Below are 27,633 nucleotides of genomic sequence, written 5' to 3'. Positions count from 1 at the left end.
CTTTAACGTTCTCGCAACTGGTTTTACAGGCAGCTTTTATCTTCCGCTACTGTCTGCCAATGTAAACTCAGAGTCAACTTTGGAGAACGGCCGGGGGGATTTTCTATGCTAATTTCAAGGCTGCTGCTCTGCACCTGTGTGCTGATATCGAGAGACACTTTTTACCTCGACGAGAAATCTCGTCACATTTAATCTCGCGAAATCTCGTGTTGAGATCTCGTCACACCTCTAGCTTACATTAACGTAAAGTGATACCCACATTAATGCATCAATAACAGTCCGATAATATAAATTATTCAGAAATAGGCCATTCTGTACTTTTACTTTTGCTACTTTAATCATTTTTTTGTTGTTGTTGTTATTATTATTGTATTTTTACACTGTATTGCTACTTTTACTTGAGTAAAAGTGGATTCTTCTTCTTCCACCACTGGTAAAAACGGCAGAGTTCCCCTCTAAGTAGCCTATAGTTTTGAGCTGGTAAAAAAAGGGCGTCATCAACATTTTATGTTATAGATTTTATACAGCCTAGTGATGAACAAAACCGTATTTCCGGTTTGTTTACCACAGTAAAACAAGCCAGCCGAATTCAATATGGTCCAACACTCACTGCTTGGACATCCCATCAGCAGCAGGGGGAGAAGATGAAGAAGGAGGAGGTGAGGATGGAAGGAGTAGTAGCAAGTAGAAGGAGGGCGTCTGTTCTGCTTGAATGGCTGGAGCACTGAGGAGGCTGGGGGGGGTAGACAGACAAGACAAGACAGCGCTCTCTCTTTCTCCTCTTCCCTCTGTCTCTCCGTGTCTTTCTCCGCCGGACGGAGTGCGTGCGTCCCGCTCCGCTCCAGCACGGTTCGAGGAGGGAGGCAGGCAGGGAGGGAAGGAGGGAGAGACACTTGACGCATCGGAGGGAGTGAGCACAGCAACGCTTCACTTTCCAATATGCAACCTGCGAGACGCCACGCCGTCAGCTAGTACTTCTGACACACACACACACACACACACACACACGCACGCACACACACACACACACACACACACACACACACACACACACACACAGAGAGAGAGAGAGAGAGAGGCAGAGATGGAGATACAGTAGTGGAGCCGCACAGAACAGAACAGAACAGAACAGAACGGCACAGCCCGTGAATGTAGCGCTACACAAAAGAAAGAGGAACATTTTCTTTGCGCACAAGTCAGACGGATATTTTTTGGCCGGGAGCGTCGCCGCAAATCGACAGTGATGTCTGTGAGCAGAATTTTGTTTAGTGATAGAATACGGATTAATCTGAGGCTGTGAATTCTCTTGGAGACGTAACTGCTGTGAGGACAGGTAAGATTGTTATTATTCTATTATTCCCCATAGCCTGTGGTAACTTCGCCACCTCTCAAGTAGCAGTGGCAGTTCCGACACAAATAAACCCAGTCTGCATTTTAACTTTTCACAGATTGCATTGAAACCTTGATGCTGTAGCCGATATAGGGGAGGAAGCAGCCTGGATTGCCTTCTCTGAATTTCACCCTCTGCTGATCTCATTTGCCTGTGTCTACTTTGTTGTGGGACTATCATGGTGGAAGCAAAGTAATCTGAGTGTGTGTGAGCGTCTCTCCGATCAGTGCAGATGTTTAGTAATCTTCGTGCGTTGACCCTCCCATGAATAATCCCTGCGGATTTTCTGATTATGTTGCCCGGCGCCGCTGCTGACCACCAACCGTGGCCACGGGAATCCGTCTGCTCCTGGATACCGCGGGATTAAACCGGGGGGAAAAAACGGAAGAAAACTTAAACTGTAACGCTAATACAACATAGGCTGGATACACCTTTAAGTATTGCATATTGGCAGGTAAACCTACCTTGATTTAGAAGATTAATAAATCATAAAAAAGCCTTATTGCCAAATAAGTAGGCTACTTTCAAGGAATTTGCCTTTGGTGGTTGACAGTATTGAACATTACTATGAAATTAAAACAAAATTATACAGAAACAAATACATACAAAAAAGCTATTTGACATAAGCAGAAAGAAAAAAAATGGATGGAATGGACTGAGTTTTGATTTCATGCACTTTACAAGGATTAACTAAAGAAATTTAAAATTGAAGTTAGGTTGTGTTTATGTTGGTAGCCCCTTAGTGGAGATCCGAATGAGTCAGGCCTTCATGTCACTGTGGCACTGCTCTAATGGTGTTTATCAGTGCATCTGTCAGTCACTATAGCAGTAGCCTGTGTTGGGCCTGGGGTCTGGTGGCCAGCAAATGCCATATAAGCCTGCTTTAATATGTTTAATAGATACCAGCATATGTGCAGCTTCAGCACATCTGACGTGCCAACTTCTGCCAAAACTGCTCACTCAAATGAGAACTAAAAGTGATTCCTGTGGAATTGTTCTGCTTCGGAAACATAAAGTAAACCTGGCGTGTACAGGCACGGCACTGTCAAGGGAAAATGCGCCAGTGTAATGATAACACCTGTCAGAGCTGTGCTATCACGCTACAAATGAGCATCTGATGCTGCACGCTACATATTTTTCATTCACCATTACTGTAAATCTGTGGCTGACTGGGGAGCAGCTCTGTTAACTCTGTGTGTGTGATCCGTTGCATCCTTATAATCTGACTTGACAAGAGATTAACTACTTCTAAAAGGTTAGCAGAGAGAATAAAGGAGAAAACTTCACCGGAAAAGTGTCCAGGAAGATTATTCTACAGCTCAGTCTTGATTTGTGAAACATGAGTGTCGATAGCTCCCCAAAAGCCTGAAACAAGAGAGCTGAGACTCTCTTGAGATCTAAGCATGAATATTTAAGATTTTTTTAATTTATTTTTTAAATGGCTGAACTAAAGTCTGCGGGAGTGGACTTTCCACATTAAGACAATATACTACAGTACAAAGAAGCTTAATGAACACGTTGACTGGCATCTAATGGTTGCGTCATGCGGCCCATGCTGCATCACATTCAACCTCACAGAAACACAGCTCTTTAATGGTTGGTGACGTCCCGTCAGAAGTGACATAGCAGCAGAGATGTGACATTAAAAATATCCTGGCGTATGTGCTTTTAGAGGCACGACATCAACAGTTTATTGCGCGTTTTCTGTAGGAGGTATCAGAAAACAATGTGTCATCGGGATCATTTTTAATTCATGTCTCTCCAGGAAAGCTAGCTCAAGTAATAAAAGAGAGTGGGGGGGGGGGGGGGTGTGTTCTTTTATGTGAGATATGCTGGACAACTTTCTACGGCTGTTTCCTTCTTGGCTGACGTGCAGAACTCATGGACGTGTCTTGTCACAGGATCTCGCAGCCACAGGGACACTAAACATTAATCATGATAGTTTAGTTTGGCCATCGGTCTGTCAGTTTGAACTGTACAGATGCAGGCTGGGAGGTGGTGAGGGAGACTTGTTGCGTCGTCTTTCACTTTGCTTCCAGCTGTTTCCTCCCTCTGTGGGCTGGACATTCCTTACTAATGTGTTGTTATTATTCAGTATAACTGTTGTTGAAGCACAATATGACTTTGGATCTATACAGCAATTAGTTCCCGACCTTTTTTGCTTGTAAACCCTGGCGTCAGAGCAATTCAACCTAGGGTTTTATTCTTCTCAAATTAACTTGTACATTTTATAAAAAATTAGGTAAAAGTACACTGTAGACCTGAAACTGCTGGTCATCAGAAAATGAATAGGCAATTATTTTGATAATCGTTTGAATCACTTTTTAAGCAGCAATTTGCTCGTTACATTTTCTCAAATTTGTGCTTTTAATTTCTTGCTGTACTACCAATTGTTTCAGCATTTAATTTGAATCTGTCATTTTTATCTCTGAGAAACTGTGATGAGCATTTTTAACTATTTTTAAAGACAAAATCATTAACCGATTAACAGAAAATAAACAGCAGATTAATCTAACGAGAATAATAGATGTAACCATAATGTACAATATATATATATATATAAAGATTAGAGAAAAATAAAAACCAATAAGAACATTTGGATATGTTGCATGTATTTATGCTCATCAGGTTAAAATCAACTTTTGAAGATATACACACGGCAACAAGAAGCAAATAAAAAACACATGCATGGTGTCAGTTGTTCAGCATCGCTGCTGTTTTTTTGCTTCACTCTGCTGGATTTTCAAAGTAAACAGTGCTGTGAGATTTTCCACCACACCATAATGGATGAGGAAGCTGCAGACCCCTGATACCACTTTACCGGAGTGCAGTGTGGTTTTATGTATGCCATGCATTACTTGTTTGAATCTGGCATAATAGAGCTGTTTGATAAGCTGAGCTGAGTGGTGAAGAAATCTTGCCTGTCGAGCAGGAAACTGGAAAAGTATGAGTTTATTCCTTCGCCAAACTCTAAAAAGGTATGATATAATTAGGATGTATTCCAGAAGTGTCAGCACGTTATCGAGCAGATACATAAAAGATGAATTTAGTTTTCATTGCATCAAAGTGACTGTGGCTTAAAGAGTCAGCAAGGAAGGAGAAGTAAAAAATAATGTAGAAAACCCACTCTAAAGCTACTACCTGATACCATTTTGTGAATTTTGGTTTCTGTTTTGGGAACTGCTAACAACATATGATTACTGCAAAAACAAACTCTTCAAAATGCAGTTTCTTTAAATGAGTTGCCTTCAGTTTGATGTTTTCCTGCCCTGCACAGACTGGATTTCATTGAAACAAATCTTTTATCTACATGCAAAACCTTCCACCCACTATACTTTACTTCTAAGAGGATGACAGATTGTTGCCTAATTCAAAGATAGGTCATGAATAAGTGTAATTTACACAAAAATACTTCCCGTCTTCACCATCAAAAGCGGTTGTGAGCGCACCGCTGTGAATTGAGAGCCTGACACAACTGTCAGGAATAAATACACTTAACTATAATACAGCAAAGCTCCTCGATGTTGTTTACGGAATCCCGTCTCTCTGTTCATTTTTAATATTTAGATTGAAGGAGAAAAAGACCCAAGACGGCTCATTGAGACAGCTCCATTTCCTGCTCTATTTATCTAGTCTCATTGGTTCTGTAAATGTCCTATTTGTAATCCAATCATATTATAATAACTTCTTTGCTTTAGCAATGCTTTATGATGCTGTGTCACTTCCAAGTCTCTGGTTTCAAGGCACAGCGGCCCTTTGGGTTAAGTCTTCACAGACTGTGTGAGCTTGCAACATTTCCTAATTCAAACATTGTTGCACACTGCCTCTCCTTGGGAATGGCTTTAATTGAGTGCTTAATAAGAGCGACGCCACACAGCAACCAACTTCGGGGAGGGGAGCGGAGCAATGGGACTACTGCATTATTTAATGTTCTCATATATACGGTCTGCAAACATCTTCTTTCCAAGCAATCTCAGGATGAGACCAAGATTCTTTTTGATAACGGCTGACTTGAATGTGCGTTTGTTGTTACCGACGATCCACAAGAGCACATTTTCAAAGGTGTATTGTATTGTGCTCCGCTGGGCGTGGCTCTTATGTGAGAGCCATCTTTCTTCCTTCCTTTAATACAATATAAGCAGTCGATCAAACTGTATTCCCCACAAGGCATTGTTATTTTTTTTGTCTGGATCAAGATTAAAGGACTGAATCGACCGTCTGAGTTGACTCAATGTTGCAAATATTCCCTGAACACTGTGATGCTTTCTATTGACATCTGTCAATAAAATGCAAGCAGCTTTTTAGGATTGAATCATTTTGTTTTTTAATGCTTACAAAAACTAAATGGGCCGTCTTAGACCACATGTGTTTACACTTTATCTTAAATGTCTTTCAAATTCACGCTAGGAAAACGATATTGCTTATTAAGGTATAATGTCTTATCAAGTTACATGACAAAACAACACTTAATCACACACAAAATACCATATAAAAAAGGAAAACATTTGTCATTTGTAATTCTTTTAAAACTACAAAATATTTGTGCATCTTCTGTTTCAGGAGCCTTTGGGGGCAAATAAAGAGTGAATAAACTGTAAACTGGAGCATAAGACTAAACAGTGTTTGTTATTTATGTTAAAAGAAGAAGAGCATTATTTTGAATAAAAAGAGTAAATTAGGACAAGAGATGGAAATGAAGGCAAAGTAGCGAGGTCATATTATCCATGGTGGTTATACAAGGGTGCGTTCCGATCGCCCAGTAGTTCCCTGCGTAGTGGACTACATAGGGTATTCAGACTGATCTCACTAAGTGGCGTATGTGTGACACGTATGACACATTCATATGCCATTTTTGCATGTTATGAAGACACATAATCGTTTTTTAGCGTGTTTATCAGCGCCCTTTGGCCTCCATTGACCTACATTACATGTGAATTATCGCCGTAGCGAGTATTATGAAAGGACTGAGGTCTCCACAGGCAGGATGGTGGTGGATGGGTAAAACACAGGACTTTCACCCAGGAGAGCTGGGATCGCGTGTGGCGTTTAACAACTCTTTTTTTTTTTTTAATAAAACCTTGCCCAATGTTCTTTTCCTAAACCCAACCGTTTATTGTTTTCCTATGCGTTGGTTACGGTTGTATTTTTGTCATTTTTTAGTGTTACTAAAGCCTTTCCCTAAAGCCTTTTTTTTACATGCGTGACGTTGTTCTCGCGATAGCACGGCACGTTCTCGCGATAACACACCACGTGGCGGTGTTCCGTGTTGGCCACACGGAATTTTTCACACATTCGGTAACAGGCTTTTCCTGGGTAGAAGTCTTTTGTTTTCCCCAGAAAGCGAACTCTGCTCCCTGGCTTGAAAGTCCTGTGTGTTAACGGCCACCCGTGACACCAACCACCTCTGCAGTCGCCAGTCGCGTTCTTATACAGCAGCAGTCAATGTGGTAGAAAAAAAAAAATCATACAAGGTACAGTGCTTATCTTTTCGTAGCTTTTCAAAACGTATGGTTCATGAGAATAGGGAGTAGGGAGAACTGCACTGTGAATCAGAACGCAGCCCAAGTTTTTTGTTATTTCTGTCAGGGAATTATTCTTATTAACGTTTAAAAACAGCCCAAAGGAACATATTTGGGTCCTACAGTACTGTTTGTATGTATATTTTTGATATTTATATAATGGCTTTGAATGTACTGTATCAAGGTACATAATGAAGCTCGTTTGTCCACATTCACAAACAATATTAGATTAATTCTTTGATGCAACACAGGTTTTGAATATATATTGGGCAATATGCTGATTGGTGGGCACATGTTGCAGCCTTTCAATGGATATTTTGTAATTAATAAATGATGGTACTGTATTAGGATGTGGCATCATTCCTTGCATTTTGTTTCTGGTTAAAGTCTCGATTAAAGGCGATTTTGTTCAGTATCCACAGAAGAACAAGTCCTTAATGAGCTTTTCTATATAGGAAGAACTTCCTATTCATGTGAAGTAAATTTGGAGAGAACTGCAGATGATTCAAAATCTCGTCTGTTTCTCAGATGAAATAATTAGGCATTCCAGAAAGGCACTATTTGTTTAGAAGACCATTTCAGACGTCTGCGGTTCAGATAAATGTGATTTTTTAGTCATTGTATCAAAGTGCAATTAGCTGGTTCATTCATTTAAAAAAAAAAAAAAAAAACATAATGCCTATGTGGCTCGGCTGTGGAAAAGAACACTTCATTTTGGATCAGGTAAGAAATGCGGATCCATTCAACCTCAAAACACTGTTACAGTAATTTGTGCCACACAATCATATAAGTCCATGTATTCAGAAGGTCAATCAAGTCCACTCTCCTTAGCCTTTTCGTGGTCATTATGTCATCAGTGCATCTGTATCGTTAAAGCTAGAAACATCAAATATCAGAATAGAAGGGTGTTGTGGCTACTTGTGTGAGATACACCTGACTTCTTCTTTTGCGTAAAATGTCTTTCTGAAAAACAGATACGTCATTTCTGTCTGAAATTGTTATCACCTGACTTTTGATAAGGCCTGAGTTTATTATATGACTGAATTACTGGGCATAAGGCAAGGCGAGGTCAGGCAGCTTTATTTGTAGAGCACATTTCAGCAACAGAGCAATTCAAAGTGCTTTACATAAAACATTAAAGAGCAGTTCAAAACGATTAAAAAAATGAAAACATTAAAGAGCAGTTAAAAACAATTAAAAAAATTAAAAACAGATAAAAGACGAGAATAAAATATACAGTGCAGTATAAGTACAAGTTAACCGAGTCCAACTCGTACCTCCCAGAGGACTTATGTTTTCTGTTGCAACACAGGTTCCAAACCTGGCCTCCCAGAGCACTTAACCAGTTCCAAACTGGGCCTCCCAGAGGACTTAACCAGTTCCAAACCTGGCCTCCCAGAGGACTTAACCAGTTCCAAACTGGGCCTTCCAAAGGACTTAACCAGTTCCAAACCTGGCCTCCCAGAGGACTTAACCAGTTCCAAACCTGGCCTCCCAGAGGACTTAACCAGTTCCAAACTGGGCCTTCCAGAGGACTTAACCACTTCCAAACCTGGCCTCCCAGAGGACTTAACCAGTTCCAAACCTGGCCTCCCAGAGGACTTAACCACTTCCAAACTGGGCCTCCCAGAGGACTTAACCACTTCCAAACCTGGCCTCCCAGAGGACTTAACCAGTTCCAAACCTGGCCTCCCAGAGGACTTAACCAGTTCCAAACTGGGCCTCCCAGAGGACTTAACCAGTTCCAAACTGGGCCTTCCAAAGGACTTAACCAGTTAACCGAGTCCAACTCGGACCTCCCGGAGGACTTACACTTTAACTCTTCTTCTGTTGTTTTTCATGCAAAATATTACGTAGCTTTAGTTTTTTTGTCATAACAAACAAGGCAATGAAGCTTTATTTATACAGCACATTTCAGCAACGAGGCAATTCAAAGTGCTTCACATAAAACATTAAAACAAAAGGTTCAAAACACTGAAGAATATAAAAACAGCTCAAATAGAATATGCCAAGCATGAATTATATGAATAAAAGTGACAGTGCAGTGTAAGAAATGAACAATTACTTAAAAAAAGCAGCAAAGAAAGAAAAGTCTCCATCCTTGATTTTAAAGAATTGAGAGTTGCAGCCGGCCTGCAAATGATAAAGTGAGTGGTCTTTTGTGCTAGACTAGTTTTGTGCCAGCTGTAAAAAAACTTGTTCAAATGTTTCTATACAAACAATTTTAAATCACGGTTGCAATGGCGGTTCTAGACCATTTCAAATGGGGGTGGCAGGCTGAGCCCACATGTGAGTTTAGAGGGCATCAAATACATATTAAGCACAACTGTTACATACCACCACCACAGACACGGTTGACAGATTTTCAACGAAATTTGAGGGTGATTGTGACTCCATTAAAAAAATGCCGAGACTGTCTGCACCAGAATAACACTGACCTATATTCATGTTGTTTTCAAAAATCCTTGAAAGGCAGCATATTAGTATGCGCTGTCTAGAGTGGCCAAGACTTCTATACTGGAACCAAATTTGTTTGTTTTTTCTCATAAAATAAGTTTCTTAGTTAGAGCATAAGTTGAGTTTTTTTCTTTAGATGAGTTCTCAACATTAGACTGGCACTTGATACAGTTTGGAGAAGTCACTCTCCAATTCAGAACTGTGCCAGAAATCTGCCAGCCACACCATCAGCAGTGATGTGGCTACACGAGAGCTGTTCAGTAGGGCTGTCACGGTCAACCCTGGGTGTATTTCATTGATTATATCTTTGATTTGAATGGGCTTTATTGATAAAGTTAACCTGACAAGCTGTGAGTGATCAGCATCTCCAAAAAACAATGTATTGATGTAAGAAACACTCTGAAAGCCAGCTCTAACACCATCTCATAATAATGAATTGATAATGAATATGAAAAATAATTAAAACTGGAAAATGAGATAGTTACAGAGTGCAGATTTTACTTTTTATTCATTTATACTTTTTATTGATCCCCACTGGGTAAATTACAATTCACACTCTGTTGTTAGAACACACAACGGCCTGAAATACTCACGGGATGTGGGGGGTGTTCAGTGTTCAAGAGCACCTTGTCAGTGCCCAGGAGGTGAACTGGCATCTCACCAGCTTCAAGTCCACACTTTGTACTTGGGTCCATACAGGTACTTGAACCGGCCGCCCTCCAGTTCCCGTCCCAACTCCCTACTGACTGAGCAGTAGCCACCGCTGTTAACCTGCTTCATACTTTTTGCGTCTGTGAGAGTCCGCTTTGGTCTGCGTCATCATCTGCCCATGTCCACGTGGGTTTGTGCGGACCATTATGTGGACAGCCCAAAATGTGTGACCGCACAGACTCTATAGGCAAAGCAAGAGCTCCGACTGTGCATGCTCCAAATCCCACAATTAATGAGTGTCATTTCTGTCAAGGAGGAACCAGTTTTTTCTGCATAAATGCAAAACTGTGGAAATAACCTACTGACAATGTGGTGGGGGATTCCATGGCTCATTTACCTCAGGCTTTTAGGTCTACACACTGTTAGAATTTAGCTGCAAGGTAAGGTGTCTTCACTTACCCTACACAGGAAAAGAGAACTGTCAATGTTCTTGAAAAAGGATAACACTGAGCTTTGAGCTTGTCATGCAGGTAAACATTTTCCTTTTGAGACTAATTGCGTACAAGTCTATGTACAACGTTTCCTTAGAGAGACTATATTCTATATCAACAAGGATTCCAGGTTTCTGCTTTGGTATTAGGGCTGCACAATATAATTGTTTTTTGATCGTCATTGCAATATCAACTGTCGCAATATACACATCGCGAAAGGCTGCGACATATCGCGAAAGACACTCAGAGATGTTTTGTGTTAGTTGAAAGAACATTTCAGTAGAAAAGTACACTTTAAAATGTAACTGTTATTCTTTTTTATTAACTTCAATGTTCAATTTGTCCAATAAAAGAATGTTAGACATTTTTTTCTTCTACAAGCAATGTGTTGTGTTGTATTTTAGCTGAATACTGAAAGCAGCAGAAATGCAGAACTGAGTACACTTACACACATATTTGTTTATTCATCGCAAGTAATATCGCTATCGCGATATGAAACAGCATATTTTCCTCATATCGTGCAGCCCTATTTGGTATCTCAGCCCTCACTGCATGTAGCTCAGTGTCTGCAAAGATTTAAGCTGCAACAACCACAGTATTTCTAATTAAATGAGCTCAGGTTTGGTGATAAAAGCTGAGCTATGAGCTGCTGACTTACAACTATTTTCCGGGCACGAAGTGAAACAGCAAGAGTATCCAGTCAATTTACCAAACCCCGATATGGTATACGTCTCCTCTACAACACCACGGACAACGAGAGATTCATCTTGGAGGTGGAAAAGCATAGTAGAAAAACATTACAGATCTTTTTTATAAAGACAACGCCAGAGAAGAGAAGGCATGGAGTTTAATTGCAGGAGTGCTTGGAGTGGAAGGTAGATACTAGCTTAATAAACACGTGATTGTTCTGTAAAGTACTTGTGGAGACAATATAATCTGCGAGTCGGGCAGGCAAGACGCTCCGCTTCTGAGATGCTCCCGGTGTGGTGTGGCGGAGAACGGAACATAAACGGAACACAGCCGGAACGCAGCACAGACGTCTATTGGAGAATCGGGATTACTCTTTGTAAAGGAAAAGGAATAGTTAGGTGGTGCTGAAATGAATAATATGTTGGTCAATTAACAGAAAAATAATTCTACCTGATCATTTGTTTATTTATTTAAAGGTGCTCTAAGCGATGTTGGGTGATGTCACTTCTTGTTGATGTTCAAAGTATTTTCAAACAAAACGAGGCTAGCTCGCCCCTCCCTCATCCTCATCCCGTCCCCTCTCCCTCCCTTCCGCGCACTAACCGCCCAACCCCCACCCCCAAATCCTTCTTGTCTGTTATTGGCTGGAACGCTGTTTGTTATGTTTGGTGGTGCAGGTTGGCGCAGTTTGTTTTTGTTGCCGTTTGTGGAGCCTGGGCTGTCTACAGAGACCACGTTTTTTTTTACAGTGTGTTCAGGGGACAGGCAGCTAGCGGACATCGCTTAGAGCACCTTTAAGTAAAAATGTCAAAAACCTAGTTAGGCTTAAAGGAACAACGACAGTTACAGCCTCTCAGAGTATTTCCTTGCCTCCCTATACTGTTGTTCCATACCAGTGTAAAATAAGCTATTTTAGCTATTTGACTCCGATCACTTTGGTAGATTACTGATCATGAAAATAATAGCAGCAGTCCTAAATATTTTAGAGATTATTCATCTCTCTTTGTTACAGTTCCATTTTTTCAAATGCAGCAACGTGTTTGTAGAAATATGTTCAATTTGAATTATATTGTCATGCTCTTGCCTGGTTGGGAATTGCTGTAGGTATTTGTGCTCTCAGAACAGGTCAAAAGCACACAGCACTTTTGTCTTTTTGTGCTATTGTTAGTGAATATTAGACTTTAGGTTTGACTTTAAATAACTTTCCAACTATTCTGGCTGTTGTGTAATTGTCATCCAACATAAAGCAATCCATGCCACATAACACATTAGGGTTCCAAAAGTGGCTGCATCCTCTACAGATGTTAGAAAGCGACTAGTAGATACAGCTCTATTAAAGCTGAACTGTCCCTTCGATAATTGCTGGTTCTGTTTGGCTTTCCGCCCTGATATCTCTGAACATTGGATGATGGATCTCTTTGGACCGGTGCAGTACATTAACCAAACGTGTTATCTCCTCCCAAGCTAATTTAATTCAAGGTGCAATTCTGCACCTGCTGCACAAAGACATCAGTTTCCTCTTGGAACAGGCTTTTGCAATAGATCGATTCTGGACTGCTCTCTGCCTCGACAAATATTTGGCGGCAAACAGTGCATAGATCTTAAGGGGAACAAAACAGGTGTTTTCTATCTATGGTCCAGTAAAACAAAAAAAACAGTAATTTCGAAATAAAATGATACATTTCAGTTATCAAATCTTTATAGCAGTTTCTAATGCTCTACAGATTCCTATCCAGACTCACAGTAATAGTAGTTTTTTTTTCTGTCCTCAATCAATTAAGCTCTAACATGTATGTGTTTTCATTTTCTGGTATTTTGTTACTACTGAATACATTGATTATCTCGTCCCATTATAACCTCAAGCACATTCTATAGCTGATATCTGATGCCTGGGTATTGAACCCAATTGCAAAAAAAAGGGAATGATGGCAAAGAATCAGGGAATATCAGCACTACAAAAGCTGAATATATGTGTGAATTCTAATTACTTTTACTTGATTACTATTAACAAATTCTAAATCCTCGACGTTCCACTTCCGGGATTGCTCCGGTGCCGCAGGAAATTCCGCCGGATACATTTATGCATTTTACACATGTATTTTCGCCGATGTCCGTCACCTTCCGCTTTCTTTGTGTTGGAATTTTAAACTCCGGTGGATTTGTGTGGACTATGGTTAACTGCTCCTCAGATCTCTGCAGGCTGAATCCAGACAGCTAGCTAGACTATCTGTCCAATCTGAGTTTTCTGTTGCACGACTAAAACAACTTTTGAACGTACAGATGTTCCACCAAAACAAGTTCCTTCCCGAGGCTATTTTTGCAGCACCAAATTGTGATTGGTTTAAAGAAATGCCAATAAACCAGAGCACATTTTTCTCCCTTCCCGGAATGCTGTGTGGACTCGCCAGACCCTCCTCCGCAGCGCTGTGGAGGAGGGTCTGGAAAAGCGAGACTACTATTAACAGTACAGTGAGTAGTATTCACAGTTAGTAGTATCAGTAGTATCAGTAGTCTTATATCAACCATATAAGTAATATTGGTAGCTTTATTTGTAATGGTGGTTAGGAATGTAACGATACGCACTTAACTCACGATTTAGATTTTTAAAACAAATCACGCATAAAAACTAAGAAGTCAAACAAGTGAAATCAAAAGTAGATTACGCCCTCGGCCGTTTAAAAACCGCATCGCGATTCTTTAAAAATCTCAAGCGGTTGTAATCTTTACACATTTCTATTGATTTCTAACCATTCATTTCTATTGATTCATGATGCATTGTTACATCCCTAAAATCCCTTGAAAAGCAGGGAGGGAGCAAAAGCAAGATTCTGATACTACAAAAACAGACCTTAACAAAAGCAGTAGAAGAAAGTTTCCAACAGTAACTACAGTTTTAGAGTGTGTGCTGTGCCCTCTAACAGGATTTTTTCACCCTGACGTGGCTCCTACATGCCACACGGATTAAGATTAATGCATTAACTGCATTAAGTGTCCAACAAGTCCTCATACATGAATGTCACAATCAATGCTTTTACATGCAGTTTCAAAAATGGTTATATTCGGGTTAAGGTTATACCCCGGTTTCTCAAACAGCAAGTAAACACCTTACCCCAGTTAAAATCGGAGTTTTCATAACCTGGTCAACAGACCTAGAGAACTCCTTTAGTAAGTATTCATGCATGTATACACCATAACCGGAGTAAGTTCGGGTTACGTGTCTGTGCATGCTTCGTAGGTTATAACTGCCCCTCTCTACTCCGCTGCAGTGGTTTTTGACCCATAAATAATCTCTCAGCTCTGTGAGTGACAAACCGTTGCTATGATGCAACAAACAGCATTGCCTGAATCAGTAGCGGGCCATCGGCAGCAAAGAGCCTACAGTCCATCTATTTCACTCCACGCCGAGACACAGCGGACACCGGGAGATGGCTAAACAGATTGTCCACCCCCGGGCCTGTCAACGCTGTCTCTCAGCAAAGAAGTGGAAGCGAGAGCACTGTGCTTTCCTACTCTGTGACAAGAGTTTGTGAATGAAACATTAAGTTGTTAGTGGTTAGTTAGATTATGTTAGCTTGTTCGCTCGCTAGAGGGCTGGTGGCAGACTTACAGTACAGTACAGTACAGCCCACAGTACAGTTATGAGGGAAACACTGATAATGAGAAGGCATAGAGAATTAACGAAAGTCGTCCATGTTCTCATCGCTTTCCAAGCATGGATCATGGGCATGGATGTATTATAAGACCAAGTTGTCCAAGTTGTGGTAATTTTGACAAAGGTCAACTTGAAGAAAAAGCCTTATTATGACCAGTTGTATGTTGGCAGAGCTCCACCTGCTGTACCTTTAAGTAGAGTTACTTCCTTCATTCTTCCCATTCTTCCCTGCTCAGACGGGGGAGAACTGGCATTCACATACCCCGGTAACTGCTGTGCATGTAACGCACTGTGTCTGTGCCTTCTGAAACAACTAAGATGAACGTTACAAAAAATATGAGCAGTTTCAATCTGCTACCTCTATGGTTGCGGTTTAAATTTACTGCAAGCTGCCTGGGTAAAGGTAGGCTTCAGATTGGGGTCATGATAAAAACAACTAGTGAACCACCCCATGAATGACTGCCCCACCCCCCTAGCTATAAAGTTTAGGGATTATTATAGATCCAAAACAAAACTGACAGAAGGGCGAGACTCGGAGAAAAGGTCGCAATTATAAATCCGTCTGCTACTTCAGCACCATGGACAGCGCCATGAATTTATCAATACACAGTTACTATGCCAAAAGCTTGTAGAAAAAGCAATAAAAAACACACCAAAAAAACGGCTAAGATATATACACAAAGTGTTTTGGTGAGAACTCTGCAAAACCTTTGTAAATTAACTTTTTTTCATTAGAGCGGACCACTAATTAGAGAAACAATGTGCCGCAAATCCTCTTTTGTACTCAGTATCAAGATAATGAGACAGTACATGCGGATAATCAAAAACTTGCTGTCATGTATCAGTGAGTAGTTAGTCCCCAACAAAACAATTTTATAATGTTTAGCAAAAAATATAAAGTCTTTTCATGAGATCTGACAGTCTAACAGAACACATTTTTTCCTTCACCTTAGCCTTCAGCTTCTTTCCTGTCACTGAGTTTTGATACACTGAGAGCTGCTACCTTCCTGACACTCAACAAGCTGTCAAGTTTTAATTCTCACTCCTGGGAGATATTGTCTGTGTTGAGGGAAAAGCACACAACTGTTGTGGAATTCTTCTAGATGTTTCAGCCTTTTTCATCTTTTGGCTTTGCACTTTTATGAGCATAAAAGCTATGAGGCTTCAAGCAAGAACAATGCTATGGGAACTTATAGGAGCGGCTTTCATATTGACTTGAAAGTAGCTGTCCCTAGAGTTTCTGGAGATATGAAAATGAATGTATATGAGGTACTTTGTGTTTATGTGCCCTCCATCCACCCAAGTATGAAACCTTTTTTTTAACTTTGTGAAGCAACTTTCAGAAAAGTGGAAACGGGAGCAAGTTACACTATGATTAATATTCATAATTAAAAGGGATTCAAAGACTTTTAATATAAAAGTATAAAGTCACTGGTTTAAGTTTAGTGTTGAGCTATAAATGCAGTTCATAATCGCTGTGCTCTTTGCTGTCCTGTACATTCCTGCTGTCTTTCTCTGTTCCACAACTTGTTAAACAATAGGCATGCTGATCAGTAAAGCTGCTAATATGAACTATACCACCTTACTCATCTCATGTGTTTTCTTTTTTTCAGATTGGGAAACCAGAAAGGTGCAAATCGAATTCCATACGTTTGTGATTGAATGTGAGACTACTTTGACCCTACAAAATTGAAGATGATGTTGCTATGGAAACTGCTGGTGCTGCAGTCACTTATGAGGTGCCTTGCAGGTAAAGTATCTTATTAAGAACTTTTGATGCATGCCAAAGCTGCCTTTGTGAAGTCCTTATTCATATGTATTTGGGGCAGGTGACAGTATGAAAACCGTACTTTAGAAAGGAGCAACCGCAAGTAGATAAGCCATAAGCAAACATGTTTTTCCCACTGATGTAAAAGAAAAGAAAATGTAGAATCCATTTATTAAGGAAGTTGTTGTTAAAGTATGCAATTGCCTGCCAAAGACTTCCAATCACAGGCAATATTGCAATTTGGCTTTGCCTTAGTGTTGTATGTGTCACTCAGAAAAGGTTTGCAATATCAACCTGAATATGAATGAGGGAAGTGTACCGCATCAATGAAAATATTCAGTTTCACTTAGTTGCATAGGTCACAAACAAGGGAATGATTTTATCAGAAGTGGAAAACTGCCTTGAATCTACAATAATGCTTTGTTAACTTCCTGCTTTGAACCTAACCAGCGTAGAAGACATTACATAAAGCTTTTAAAAACAACCAATAAGAGATATTGGATGGCAAATGTACTATATGCAGTGCAGTGTTGTATAATGCTGTTAGATTATTATCTATGAATATTCAACATTGTAACTTTATAGACATTATTGTCACACAATGGCATAACAAACATGACTGAAGATTAATAAATAGACAAATAAACAAGTTACCACATAATATAATCATTTTAAATAAATCAATGCATTACTATTAAAGGCTTTATAATAGGTGATGTTGTTAGCTCATATTATGCTCACTTTCAGGTTCATAATTGTATTTAGAGGTTGTACCAGAATAGGTTTATGTGGTTTAATTTTCAAAAAACACAATGTTTTTGTTGTACTGCACATTGCTGCAGCTCCTCTTTTCACCCTGTGTGTTGAGCTCTCTGTTTTAGCTACAGAGTGAGACATCTCACTTCTGTTCCATCTTTGTTGGGAGTCGCACACGCGCAGTAAGTACTGCTAGCTTGTCAGTTGCAGAGCATGAGGGCCCCTGACAGTACCTAGGTAAGGACTACTAGCCAGTCAGAAGCAGAGTATGAGGGCGTGCCCTGACAGTACCTAGGTAAGGACTACTAGCCAGTCAGAAGCAGAGCATGAGGGCGTGCCACGCTAGCAGCTAGGCGAGCATTATAACGTGTGTTACAAAGTGACCACGTTTGTCTCTGAAGTAAAGGCTGGACTACAATAGAGCTGTTTGGAGCAGTTTGTGAACAGTGTTTTCTGTTGGAGATGGTAAGTCCCTTTGGGGTGGACTTTGGGCTTTTTCACTTTGTAAACCTATAATGTGTACAAAAAAGGTATATAACACAATAAAGGAAAGAGAAAAAGCCAAAAAGCATGATATGAGCACTTTAAAGGTTCCCTGAGATTTGACCACTAGTAGTGCTGTGGAGCAATGTTTTTATGAGTTGGTCCTCCACAGGATACCTTTAATGTTGATCTCAGTAAAATGGAAAAGATTTTTTAGCATTAATTCGTTTCATTTTTTAATTGTTTCACTGTATACAGTAACTAGATATAAATAGGGCGCTGCACATTTTTGCCAAATGCGTCATTGTTTTTATTTTCCACAAGTAACAAGATGGATTTTTAAATGAAGTGTAAGATATGTTTCAGAAGGCCCTTTATAAACTAATTTAAATGAATCTCATGTCCGGTATTGCAGAGGTACCTGGATTAGTTTAAGAGCATGGCTGACCCTTATTAAGCCTGTTTAAATTGGTCCACCATTTTAGTTACAGTATGTCACCGATCAATCAGTGATTCTGTCAAAGTTTTTTTTGCAGTTGAGCCACGGCTAAGACGATTTTATGTCATGGCAGACAATAAAGTTTTCTGAATCTGAATCTGAAACCAATGAATCCATCACTCAATCAGCTACTGTGGTGGCATTTTCAGAAACACCATGTTGTGGTATGATGAGACAAAGGGAAAGCTAAGACAACGTCAGGTCATTCATTGGTCATAGGTCAGGGGACGAGAATATTCGGCCAGTCTCTGATAACCAAACCTGTTCATGTTTAATTATGTTTGTCTCTCTACAGATTCAAGGAGTCTAGCTGTATGATAAGGGATGTATGATAATGTTTTCTCCTTTTGGAGGCCTGTGGGCCTGCCACACTTTTGCCTACTTCCCAGAGAGAGAGATAGGCTGAACCAGGCTTTAGCATCTGTGTTTATGGCGTCTGCAATATATTTTTTTCCCTTAAAGCAGAGGTCTTCAACGTTTTTAGGCTAAGGACCCCTTAGTTGAAAGAGAGACAGAGCAGGGACCCATTACTACTATTATATAAAATTGAGTTGCATATTAAACTTGGCCTACAATAACATGTAGGGAGGCTTAAGGCCTTTATACATAGCTGTTTATGGTGCGTGCAATACTAAGCTATTAAAAATAATTGTTGACATACATCATGTTTTAATTTTAAACATACATGTGGCACAGTGAATCCTTAAGCTTAATTGTGTCTGTGGATGGCTACCTTAGTGGCTAGCTTACCTATAGGCCAGTAAGCCTATCATCAATGTTGAGTTTTTTTTTTTCTCTACAAATAGGCTGATTTATTTTTGTTAATAATATGTTGGATTCATGTTAATGTATATTTTCAGACATTTCAATAAAAAAAAACTTTCTGAAAAAATATCAAACAATAATTTGGTGGCTCCCCTGGAGTAACTCTGAGGACCCCCCTGGGGGTCCCGGACCCCCTGTTGAAGATCTTTGCCTTAAAGGTCCAGCTAAACGTAACACCTCCAGCATTTAAATACACCTTCAGGAGGACAGGAACTTCAGAGTGTTAGGACGGCAATCCACAATAACGTGGTTAAACTGTACTGCCTGCTTAATTGTCTCCTCATTTGAGTGTTCGTTAAATGCTCCTGTGTAAGTCATCAAAATTTTCCAAAACCTTTTCAGGTATGTAAAAATGAGTTGTGCTGCTCCTGAGTTTTTCCTTAACAGCTACATACTGTGTAAACAATACTGTAAATATTGTAGCTACAGTAATTATTTTCTTGCTGTTAAAGAAGATTACACACATTACATTGAGGTCATTTTAAAAAAAATTGATATACAGTTTTAAAGAGGCAATGAGTTAACAGGAAACCATCACTTTCAAACGCCCATCATTCATTTACCGAGCAGTAAAGTTGAATTATAGCTTCATTATGCCATGGTGCCCATTTCAGCCAGAGGCTCTCTGGCATCGATCACATTTTGATGGAGGACTTTAATTTGTCTCCCTTACAAATAGGAGGGTCACCAGAGAGCATCGGTTGAATCACTCAGAGTGTTTAATCAACAGGTATTATACGAATCAAGATGAAGAAAAGGCTCTATCGATGGAGTCTGAGTTCTGGTGAAACCCTTCTTCTCATTACTCAACACACATTAGGCCTGGTGTGAACCCCATGCCCTCTTGTGTACATTAGATTATCAGATTTGTTTAAGGGAACCTTGAGCTATATTGCATTGGCCTTGTGGTTTCTCTCTAGCTCTAACAGTCCAATCACGCAGCAGACAGCTGGTGATAATTGGCCATCATGCATTGGGTGTGGCTGAATCCTCATGGACGTGATACCTTATAGAGGTTTTTTTCTTTTATGGAGAAACGCAGCAAGGGTGCAAACATGATCTGACACAGATCAACAGCCTAGTGGATGCATATAATGGATTGTGGACCCTTTTGGATTACATTCAAAGTAAAACAGCGTACTTTTGAGAATGTAATGCATCAGTGCTAAAGTTATTGAAATCATTTTTTCCTACAATATTTGTGCGTGGCGACTATAGAGAGCTGAAGTCAGGGCGTCACATCGGGGCTGGCCTCTGTTTGAAATTGCTAACACAAACTGAAATCTTTGTGGAGTTAAATCTTTAGTGCGTAACTTTTTGATATTAATGAACGTCCGTTACATTCAAGCCATTGCCAAATGAGTTGCTACGAAGCTAATCAGCTCCACACAACTCAATCTGTATTTTTCAGTATGGCTATGTTCAGAAGATTGTGTCGTCCGGTGACTTTCCCATGGAGAAGCTCGCGTGTCCTTCTTGGCTATTTGCAACTGCGTGGCGGAGGGGGGGGCGCGTGCGCGATCATGGAAGGCTTGTATCATGTGGACGCGCCGACAGTGTTGTTGTCATTTCTTAGAATTCCTCAACGGGGCGACAGAAACTACGCACTATAGCTTTAGTGGATTTCAGGGTGAACCTACATAAAACTACAACTCCCCTGAAAATGTACCTGCGTGGGCACTTGCGTCATCATAACTTTGTTGCTCTGTTGTTATTGAACTAGCCGCGGCCATTGACTCTCACCTCTTCTGCGGAGCTGTGACGTTTAATCTGTGTTTGTCTAGAGTTTATGGGGATTGATTGAAACACTGAATAAACACAAAAAATACCACCCTTTATAAACAAACATATGGAGTGATTCACATGGTATACTGTTGAGTAAGACTATATTCCAAGGGTGGGTTTTCAGTTATTTGAGTCAATGGGATTTTATCACTTAGTAAACAGAACCCCGAGTTCTGGTTTCACTTCGGCTAGCCATGGTATGGTTAAAGTTAGGTTGCAAAGAAACTCCCGCCTTCCTCAGGCAGTCTAGTACTGAAATGTTGCCAGCTATTAAATTCATTTTTGAAGGTTAGACAGTGTCCAGGAGTTTATTTGCAACTTTTGACCTACTCCTACTTCGACCTATGGTTACGATAATGGTTAGGGTTAAACTCCAAGCCTGCACGCTGCTGGTGTCTTGGCTTGCATTCATTTGTGAGGTTACTCCACTGTATATGATGCGTGGTAAAAAAAAAACTGCAGTTTTTTTCTTTTTTTTTCTTTTTTTCTATCCCTTAACTACTAATTCTCTCTGCATGGCGCGTATGTGTGTAACGAGCGTGAGTTGATACTTCATTTTTCACTTCTTTTCATGAAGGGCACTACTTCCGGCATTGAAATTAACATTTCCATCCTGTGTTGCAGGTTGATACATTTAACCATAATTTTTAAGGATATTGGGCTAGCTCCAAAATTACATGATTTTACACCAGCTCAATCTCTAGCTTGAACAAGAATCAAAACCTATTTGGTGCCTTTTGAAACAAATACTCTAAACAAGAAGGTCATATCAGGTATTAAATACATAAAGCCTAGTATATTGTCAGATTTCTACAGTTGTCTTCATGTTGATATTTGTCGCCTCTTTTCATTCAGACAGCTTTGATGTAAGAGCATGAGCAGGCTATGCAGCTTTGCATCATGGGAAAAGCAGGGGTTAATAAGGACACAGTTGCTACATGTTTTAACTACAGTACAGAGTGAGAGCAGTGTGTGAAGAGAGACCCGCTGAGAATGCTGTGAACCACATCCGTGAAAGGGTTGCCCTAAAATTGGTCGATATCGGTGTATCCTTTCAAAATTCACTAGGCATGAATAGTTGCTTTAAACAATCTTTCAGGGATGCATATAATTAAACCTCCATAACACTAATGTGTTTTCAGCTGAGCTGGAAATTAACATCTTGGAGCACTGTTAGATCTTTGGGCTTGAGAACAGGATTATTGTACTAACCCCTTCCGCTTATTTGTTTGGGACACAACTCACTTAACAATGGATAATATGGCCTGGATAGGGATTAGAAAGGTGGCTGAAAATTGACTATTTGAAACAGGAATGATGCACAATATGCAGACCTAAAAGTCTGGCTTTAGTATTGTATGCTACAGAGTTCAAGAATGGGTTTGCAAAGAGAGTGAGGCTTTGGGAAATGAATTGCACGGAATCAGATGTTCATTGCAGCTTTAGTTACACTCCTCAGCCGTGGGAGTTATACATTGATTTGTTTTTCATGCACAAATATATAATAATAATAATAACATATTTGCCAGTTGAATCTAAAAATCCAATTACAATTTTGAATTAGTCACCTGCTTGTTTCCCAGCTGACTGCAATAACAGACACCAATGTGCAACACAGTGATTAAGGGGACTTTAAGCTCAAATAATGGCATTTTAAGTGTTTTGGGATCTTTTGTGAGAATTTTAAGTGGAATTTGTAAACCTGGGTGTTACGCTCATGCTTTTGTCACGGAAAAATCTTTCACATCTGTTGTAGAGATTTGGGAAACATGGATAAGAAGGAAACTGATAGGGTGAGGAGTGAGAGCCTTGTCAGCTTTCCGAAATACAGTTCAAGAAAAATCATATCAAACACTTTTCTTTGTTTTCAATCGCAAATGAACACAGCAAGCTGTCCCCTTGGAAGTCCTTGTAGCTTTTCTACCAAACTGCAAGTCGGAGCATAATCACCTGCAGCCTCACTTTGCCAGCTGACTTACCTACGCTTTTATGCACATATGCAGGTTTGTTCATAAGAGTGTGGGGCTGAATATCACTATCTTACTTTTACGCAGCAGATTGAATCAGTTCATAAGCATCTTCCGCTGAAATAAGTGTAGTGAATAAGAGTATCTGCCGATATACATCTCCCATCTATCAGGCATTGTTTTGTGGAGCCCCAAGAAGAGTATTATTGCTGAGGTAACCAAATAAACAATAAACTGTATTTTCATCTATATCTACGTCCTCTATCGAAATAAGACAAATGTGAGACAAAAAGTAGGATAAATGAGAGTTTAGTTGAGAAATTCATATTTTACAGCAGCACGAGAGACAGTAAAATGAAAATTTAAATGAAAAGATAATAAAATACATAAGACATTGGGGAAATTGAAGATATGAGATCAGCTATTCAAAGCCAGAGAGAGAGAGAGAGAGAGAGACAGAGATTAAGGAAAAGTACTAGCACATGTGATAAGTTGGTTTATGTCTGCAAGTTCTTTTTTTTAATTAAAAATGTAAAACATTTATTGACTATCCAGTCAAAGCTACAAACCGGCCCAAATGCGGCTCTCCACCTATAGCAACCCGTTCTCACTCCGAACTCGTAAAATGCAGACGTTTGGACAGTGGCTGTCAGCGTCTGAAGCGACGGAAAAAGCGCCCTTCAGCGTGTTTGTATAACGTACCGGGGAGAGCAGCAGCTACACGGGGTTTAGCGAGTAGTATGTAAGGCTGAAATTCCGCGTAGGGAGGTTGGTCGGGGTGATGGATGGGTCAAACACAGGACTTTCACCCAGGAGACCGGCGTTTGTGTCCCGCGTGTTTCCTAAAGTCGCTTTCTTCTTTAATCATCCCGTTATTCCCACGTGTCACTGAAGCGTAAGCCCACCCACGACCTTTTCCTAAACTCAACCGTCCTGTTTCCGCGTCACAGACCTTTTCCTTAACATAACTGCGTCAAAAAGGGACGCCAATAGTCCCGACCAAGCACGTTTAGATAAAGCGTGTTATATGACGCTAAAGGAGACTTTTAGCGTCAATAACAACGACAAAGGCACCTGACCAAGCGTCCGTATTCTACAAGATGGGAGTGAGAAACTGTATAGACTACTACATGTGTGGCAAACATTTCAAAAGGGGCGTACTACCAGGTTAAATCAAGCTACAGGCATTTCCAAGGGATTATTTCCTTTGCTTACTTGTAATCGGACTCAACGAAGTATTAGAGAGATGATTTCTGTTAATTTAGTTTTTTTCCCTTTTTTATGGAAAGTTGTAGCAAGCATTCCCAAAGTGTTTCTATTACAGGTATGAGTTAAATAATGAAGGCTCAGCCCAAACACAATGAAGAAAAGGGGAAATGGGCAACGTTTTGTATCGTATGTAAATGAAATAAATACAAAATATACATATAATCAAATAACACTGAATCTAATCCGTAGCCACTGGTAATCTATACCAGTGTAATAGCCGTATGCACAGGGTGCAATTTGTGAAAAAAAGCAGAGGGGGGAATGTTTTTTGATCATGCACAACAAAACAAAAACAATGCAAGAATTAAATCCCCCTTGCAGTAACATGGATATAGTGCCAGGCATGCCAAATACTTAAATATGCACTTCAATATTCAATGGAAAATAGTCGTTTTGGTGTCTAAACTTAACTGTCATCACCGCATGACGCTAACTTTTTCTGGCTAAACTCCACTACCACAGCCCCTGAAAGGGCCGTCATCTGGCGCTGCCTGTAGCCGGCTCGCAGTCACCTATTGGTGGCTAAACTGGAGCTCTGTAGCGGCAGGGATATATAGACCAGAAAGGGGGAAATCCCTTCCCCCTCGTCAAATTGCACCCTGCATATGCACAGTGTAGCCTAGCTTGCTAGCACTGGTGGTAGCACAGCGACTTCCTTGGGAGAAATGACCCTCACCTTTTATATCATACTGCTGTCGTTCCTCAAGCCTGTCCCTTTTGATTTAATGCTCTGTATTTTGTTTTTAAACTGAAGTAGGATAAAAGAAACTAATGTTTGTCTCTTGTATACATTCGTACATATTTAATAGCAGTTCACAGCAAGTTATTAATTAACGAAACCATGATGTTTTATTCACTAGCCTCTGACATTTTCCACTACACCTCTGTGTCCCATCCAGCTCTGAACACAGACCTGCTATTCAGCATAATGAACGTCATAGATGTAACAATACTTAAAATTACATATATAGGTTATGAAATCAATTCCCTGCAACATACATAATAGATTAGACATTACTAAACAACACAAACTAAACCTACATGCACACAGATGCACCTTCACTACACAGTTCTAAGCACTGCACATTTCTAGGAGGAGCTTGCTGTTGTATTTATGACAAACACTAATTAGGTTGATGTTTTCTAGACATTGTAAGAATGTAAAATCTAAAGAATAAATCATACAGACCGTACTACCACAGCGTGTGTTACTTAACAAGTAACTAACAAATTGAGCACTTAAACACATCATATCTGTATTAGTTATAACAAATTGTTGTACATGTCAGCCTCTTTAATATTTCATATGTAAAGATCTTACTGATGATATGAATACGTATGCTAATATGACAACGTTTCCGCTGTGCTATGCATTATTAAGTATTTATTATAATTGTAATGTATTGAATAGCCATTAAAAAGGGTCATATAGGATCATATGGGGATCATGTGGGGATCATATATCTTTTTATTGTCTCTGAGCTTTATTCACCTGAGGATTGTGTGCTGAGCACGCTTGCTTCTTTCAGCGTTACACGATTTATACTCATACTCACAATCTCTCCTGGGAACTGCCCAGTATGATCAAATTTGTGCGTGCTGCTCTGCTACTTAACTCAAGAGTAGTTGCTGAGGTGTGTGTGTGTGTGTGTGTGTGTGTGTGTGTGTGTGTGTGTGTGCGAGCACAGCAGATTGAATCAGTTCATAAGCATCTTCCGTTGAAATAAGAGTATCTGCCGATATACATCTCCCATCTATCAGGCATTGTTTTGTAGAGCACCAAGAAGAGTATTATTGCTGAGGTAACAACCAAATAAACAATAAACTGTATTTTCATCTATATCTATGTCCTCTATAGAAATAAGACAAAAACGTAGGATAAGAATAAGATGAGATAAATAAGTGTTTAGTTGAGAAATTCATATTTTACAGCAGCACAAGAGAAAAAAATATTTAAATGAAAAAATAATAAAAAACATAAGACATTGGGGAAATTAAAGATATGACGTCAACTATACAAAGCCACATTAAATACCTTAGACCAGTGGTTCCCAACCCCAGCCCCAGGGGGTACTTCTGCAGTTGCCAAAGGGGTACATGGAAAGATTGTAGAGTAGCTTACTTAAATTGAAAAAAATTGAAATTAGGATTTGATTAAAATAATATACCCACATATTAACATCAAGTCAACTGTAACAGCTCAATACTACATGTTGCAGTTATGGGAGAGTGTGTGAAAACTAGTTAGCAAGCGAGCACAGAAGTTTAAAAACACAGCTAAAAGTAATGAATATATGGTAGAGATAAAACAAGCTAAAAGTAATGTTTAATGATTAGCTAAAAATACTTAAAATAGAAAAAAGTAGAAAAAATAATTGGATGTATGGTTAAAATAGTTAGCATAAGTATTGGATAAATGAAATAGTTCCCTAAAAGTAACATTAATGGAAAAATGGTTGAAACATTCATCTTTACTCCAATTTGTAGTAGCCTAGTAGGGTTGTAGTAGTACAATGGCTGACCAAATCAACCTTAATACTGACAGTTCATTTGTATGAACAATATCAACTTTTATATGATAAATAGTTTTGGAACACACATTGGGAATCGATTACGGGGTACATGAGTTCATCTGACAGGACTGTGGGGGTACTTCAGACCAAAAAGGTTGGGAACCACTGCCTTAGACCAGGGATTTATACGTGATATGTGCACCCCAGGGGACTTCTGCAGTTGCCAGGGGGTACGTGGAAAGATTGTACCCAACAAAAATAAATTGTTGTTTGATAAAAGAATATATCCACATATTAACATTAAGTCAGCTGTAACACCTGAACACTACGTGTTGCCATTATGTAAGAGAACACTTATTGTTCAATTGTTTGAGCACCAGAAGTAAAATAAGGGATAGGCAGAAATCTCAAAGATGGATATTTCAAAACCTTCAGACAACACACACGGCTGTACTCATTATATTGTTCAGTCATATACAGTAAGAGATGTCCTTGCAGTTAAACAGAACTCCCCATTACAATGTTTGATCTGTGAGTGTCCCACCGCCTGCCACCGTCTCTGGTGGCCCTAAACAAGATAACCACCATATTATTGCAACCATTAGAATCATAATAATCCTATTATGTATTGCCCTTCTTGGTGGCATGCACTATTTATGCCACAGGCTGGCTCTGCAGAACCAATATGGCATCATGACTTAGCGTAAAACATACACGACAATGTTCTTAAGCCAAGTGGAGTGTTATCTGTACGCATTTTGAGCTATCCACGTGTATGTCTACGCTGTATACAGCATACTTTGTGTGTTATCGTGAGAACAACGTGTTATTGCGAGAAGAAAGCTTCGGTTGGGTTTAGGAAAAGAAGAACAGGGTTGGCTTTAGGAAAAGAAAAACAGGTTGGCTTTAGGAAAAGAA

At 39.8% G+C, this 27,633-nt stretch overlaps 1 protein-coding gene across 2 annotated transcripts in view; it reads left to right on the top strand.

Moving 5' to 3' along the window:
- Positions 1-795: 795 nt before the first annotated feature.
- Positions 796-27,633, top strand: part of cntn4 (contactin 4) — a 163,069-nt gene continuing 136,231 nt past the window's right edge. For both annotated transcript variants that reach the window (XM_078247710.1, XM_078247709.1), the window contains exons 1-2: positions 796-1,333; positions 16,464-16,600. In XM_078247710.1, the coding sequence (XP_078103836.1) occupies positions 16,546-16,600 (55 nt within the window). In that variant the 5' untranslated portion in view covers positions 796-1,333; positions 16,464-16,545. The remainder of the gene's footprint in view (positions 1,334-16,463; positions 16,601-27,633) is intronic.

Source organism: Sander vitreus, chromosome 4 (genome assembly GCF_031162955.1).
Source record: "Sander vitreus isolate 19-12246 chromosome 4, sanVit1, whole genome shotgun sequence".
Lineage (NCBI taxonomy): Eukaryota > Metazoa > Chordata > Actinopteri > Perciformes > Percidae > Sander > Sander vitreus.
Note: the sequence above shows the minus strand (reverse complement) of the source record. Positions and strands in the feature narration are given on the sequence as shown.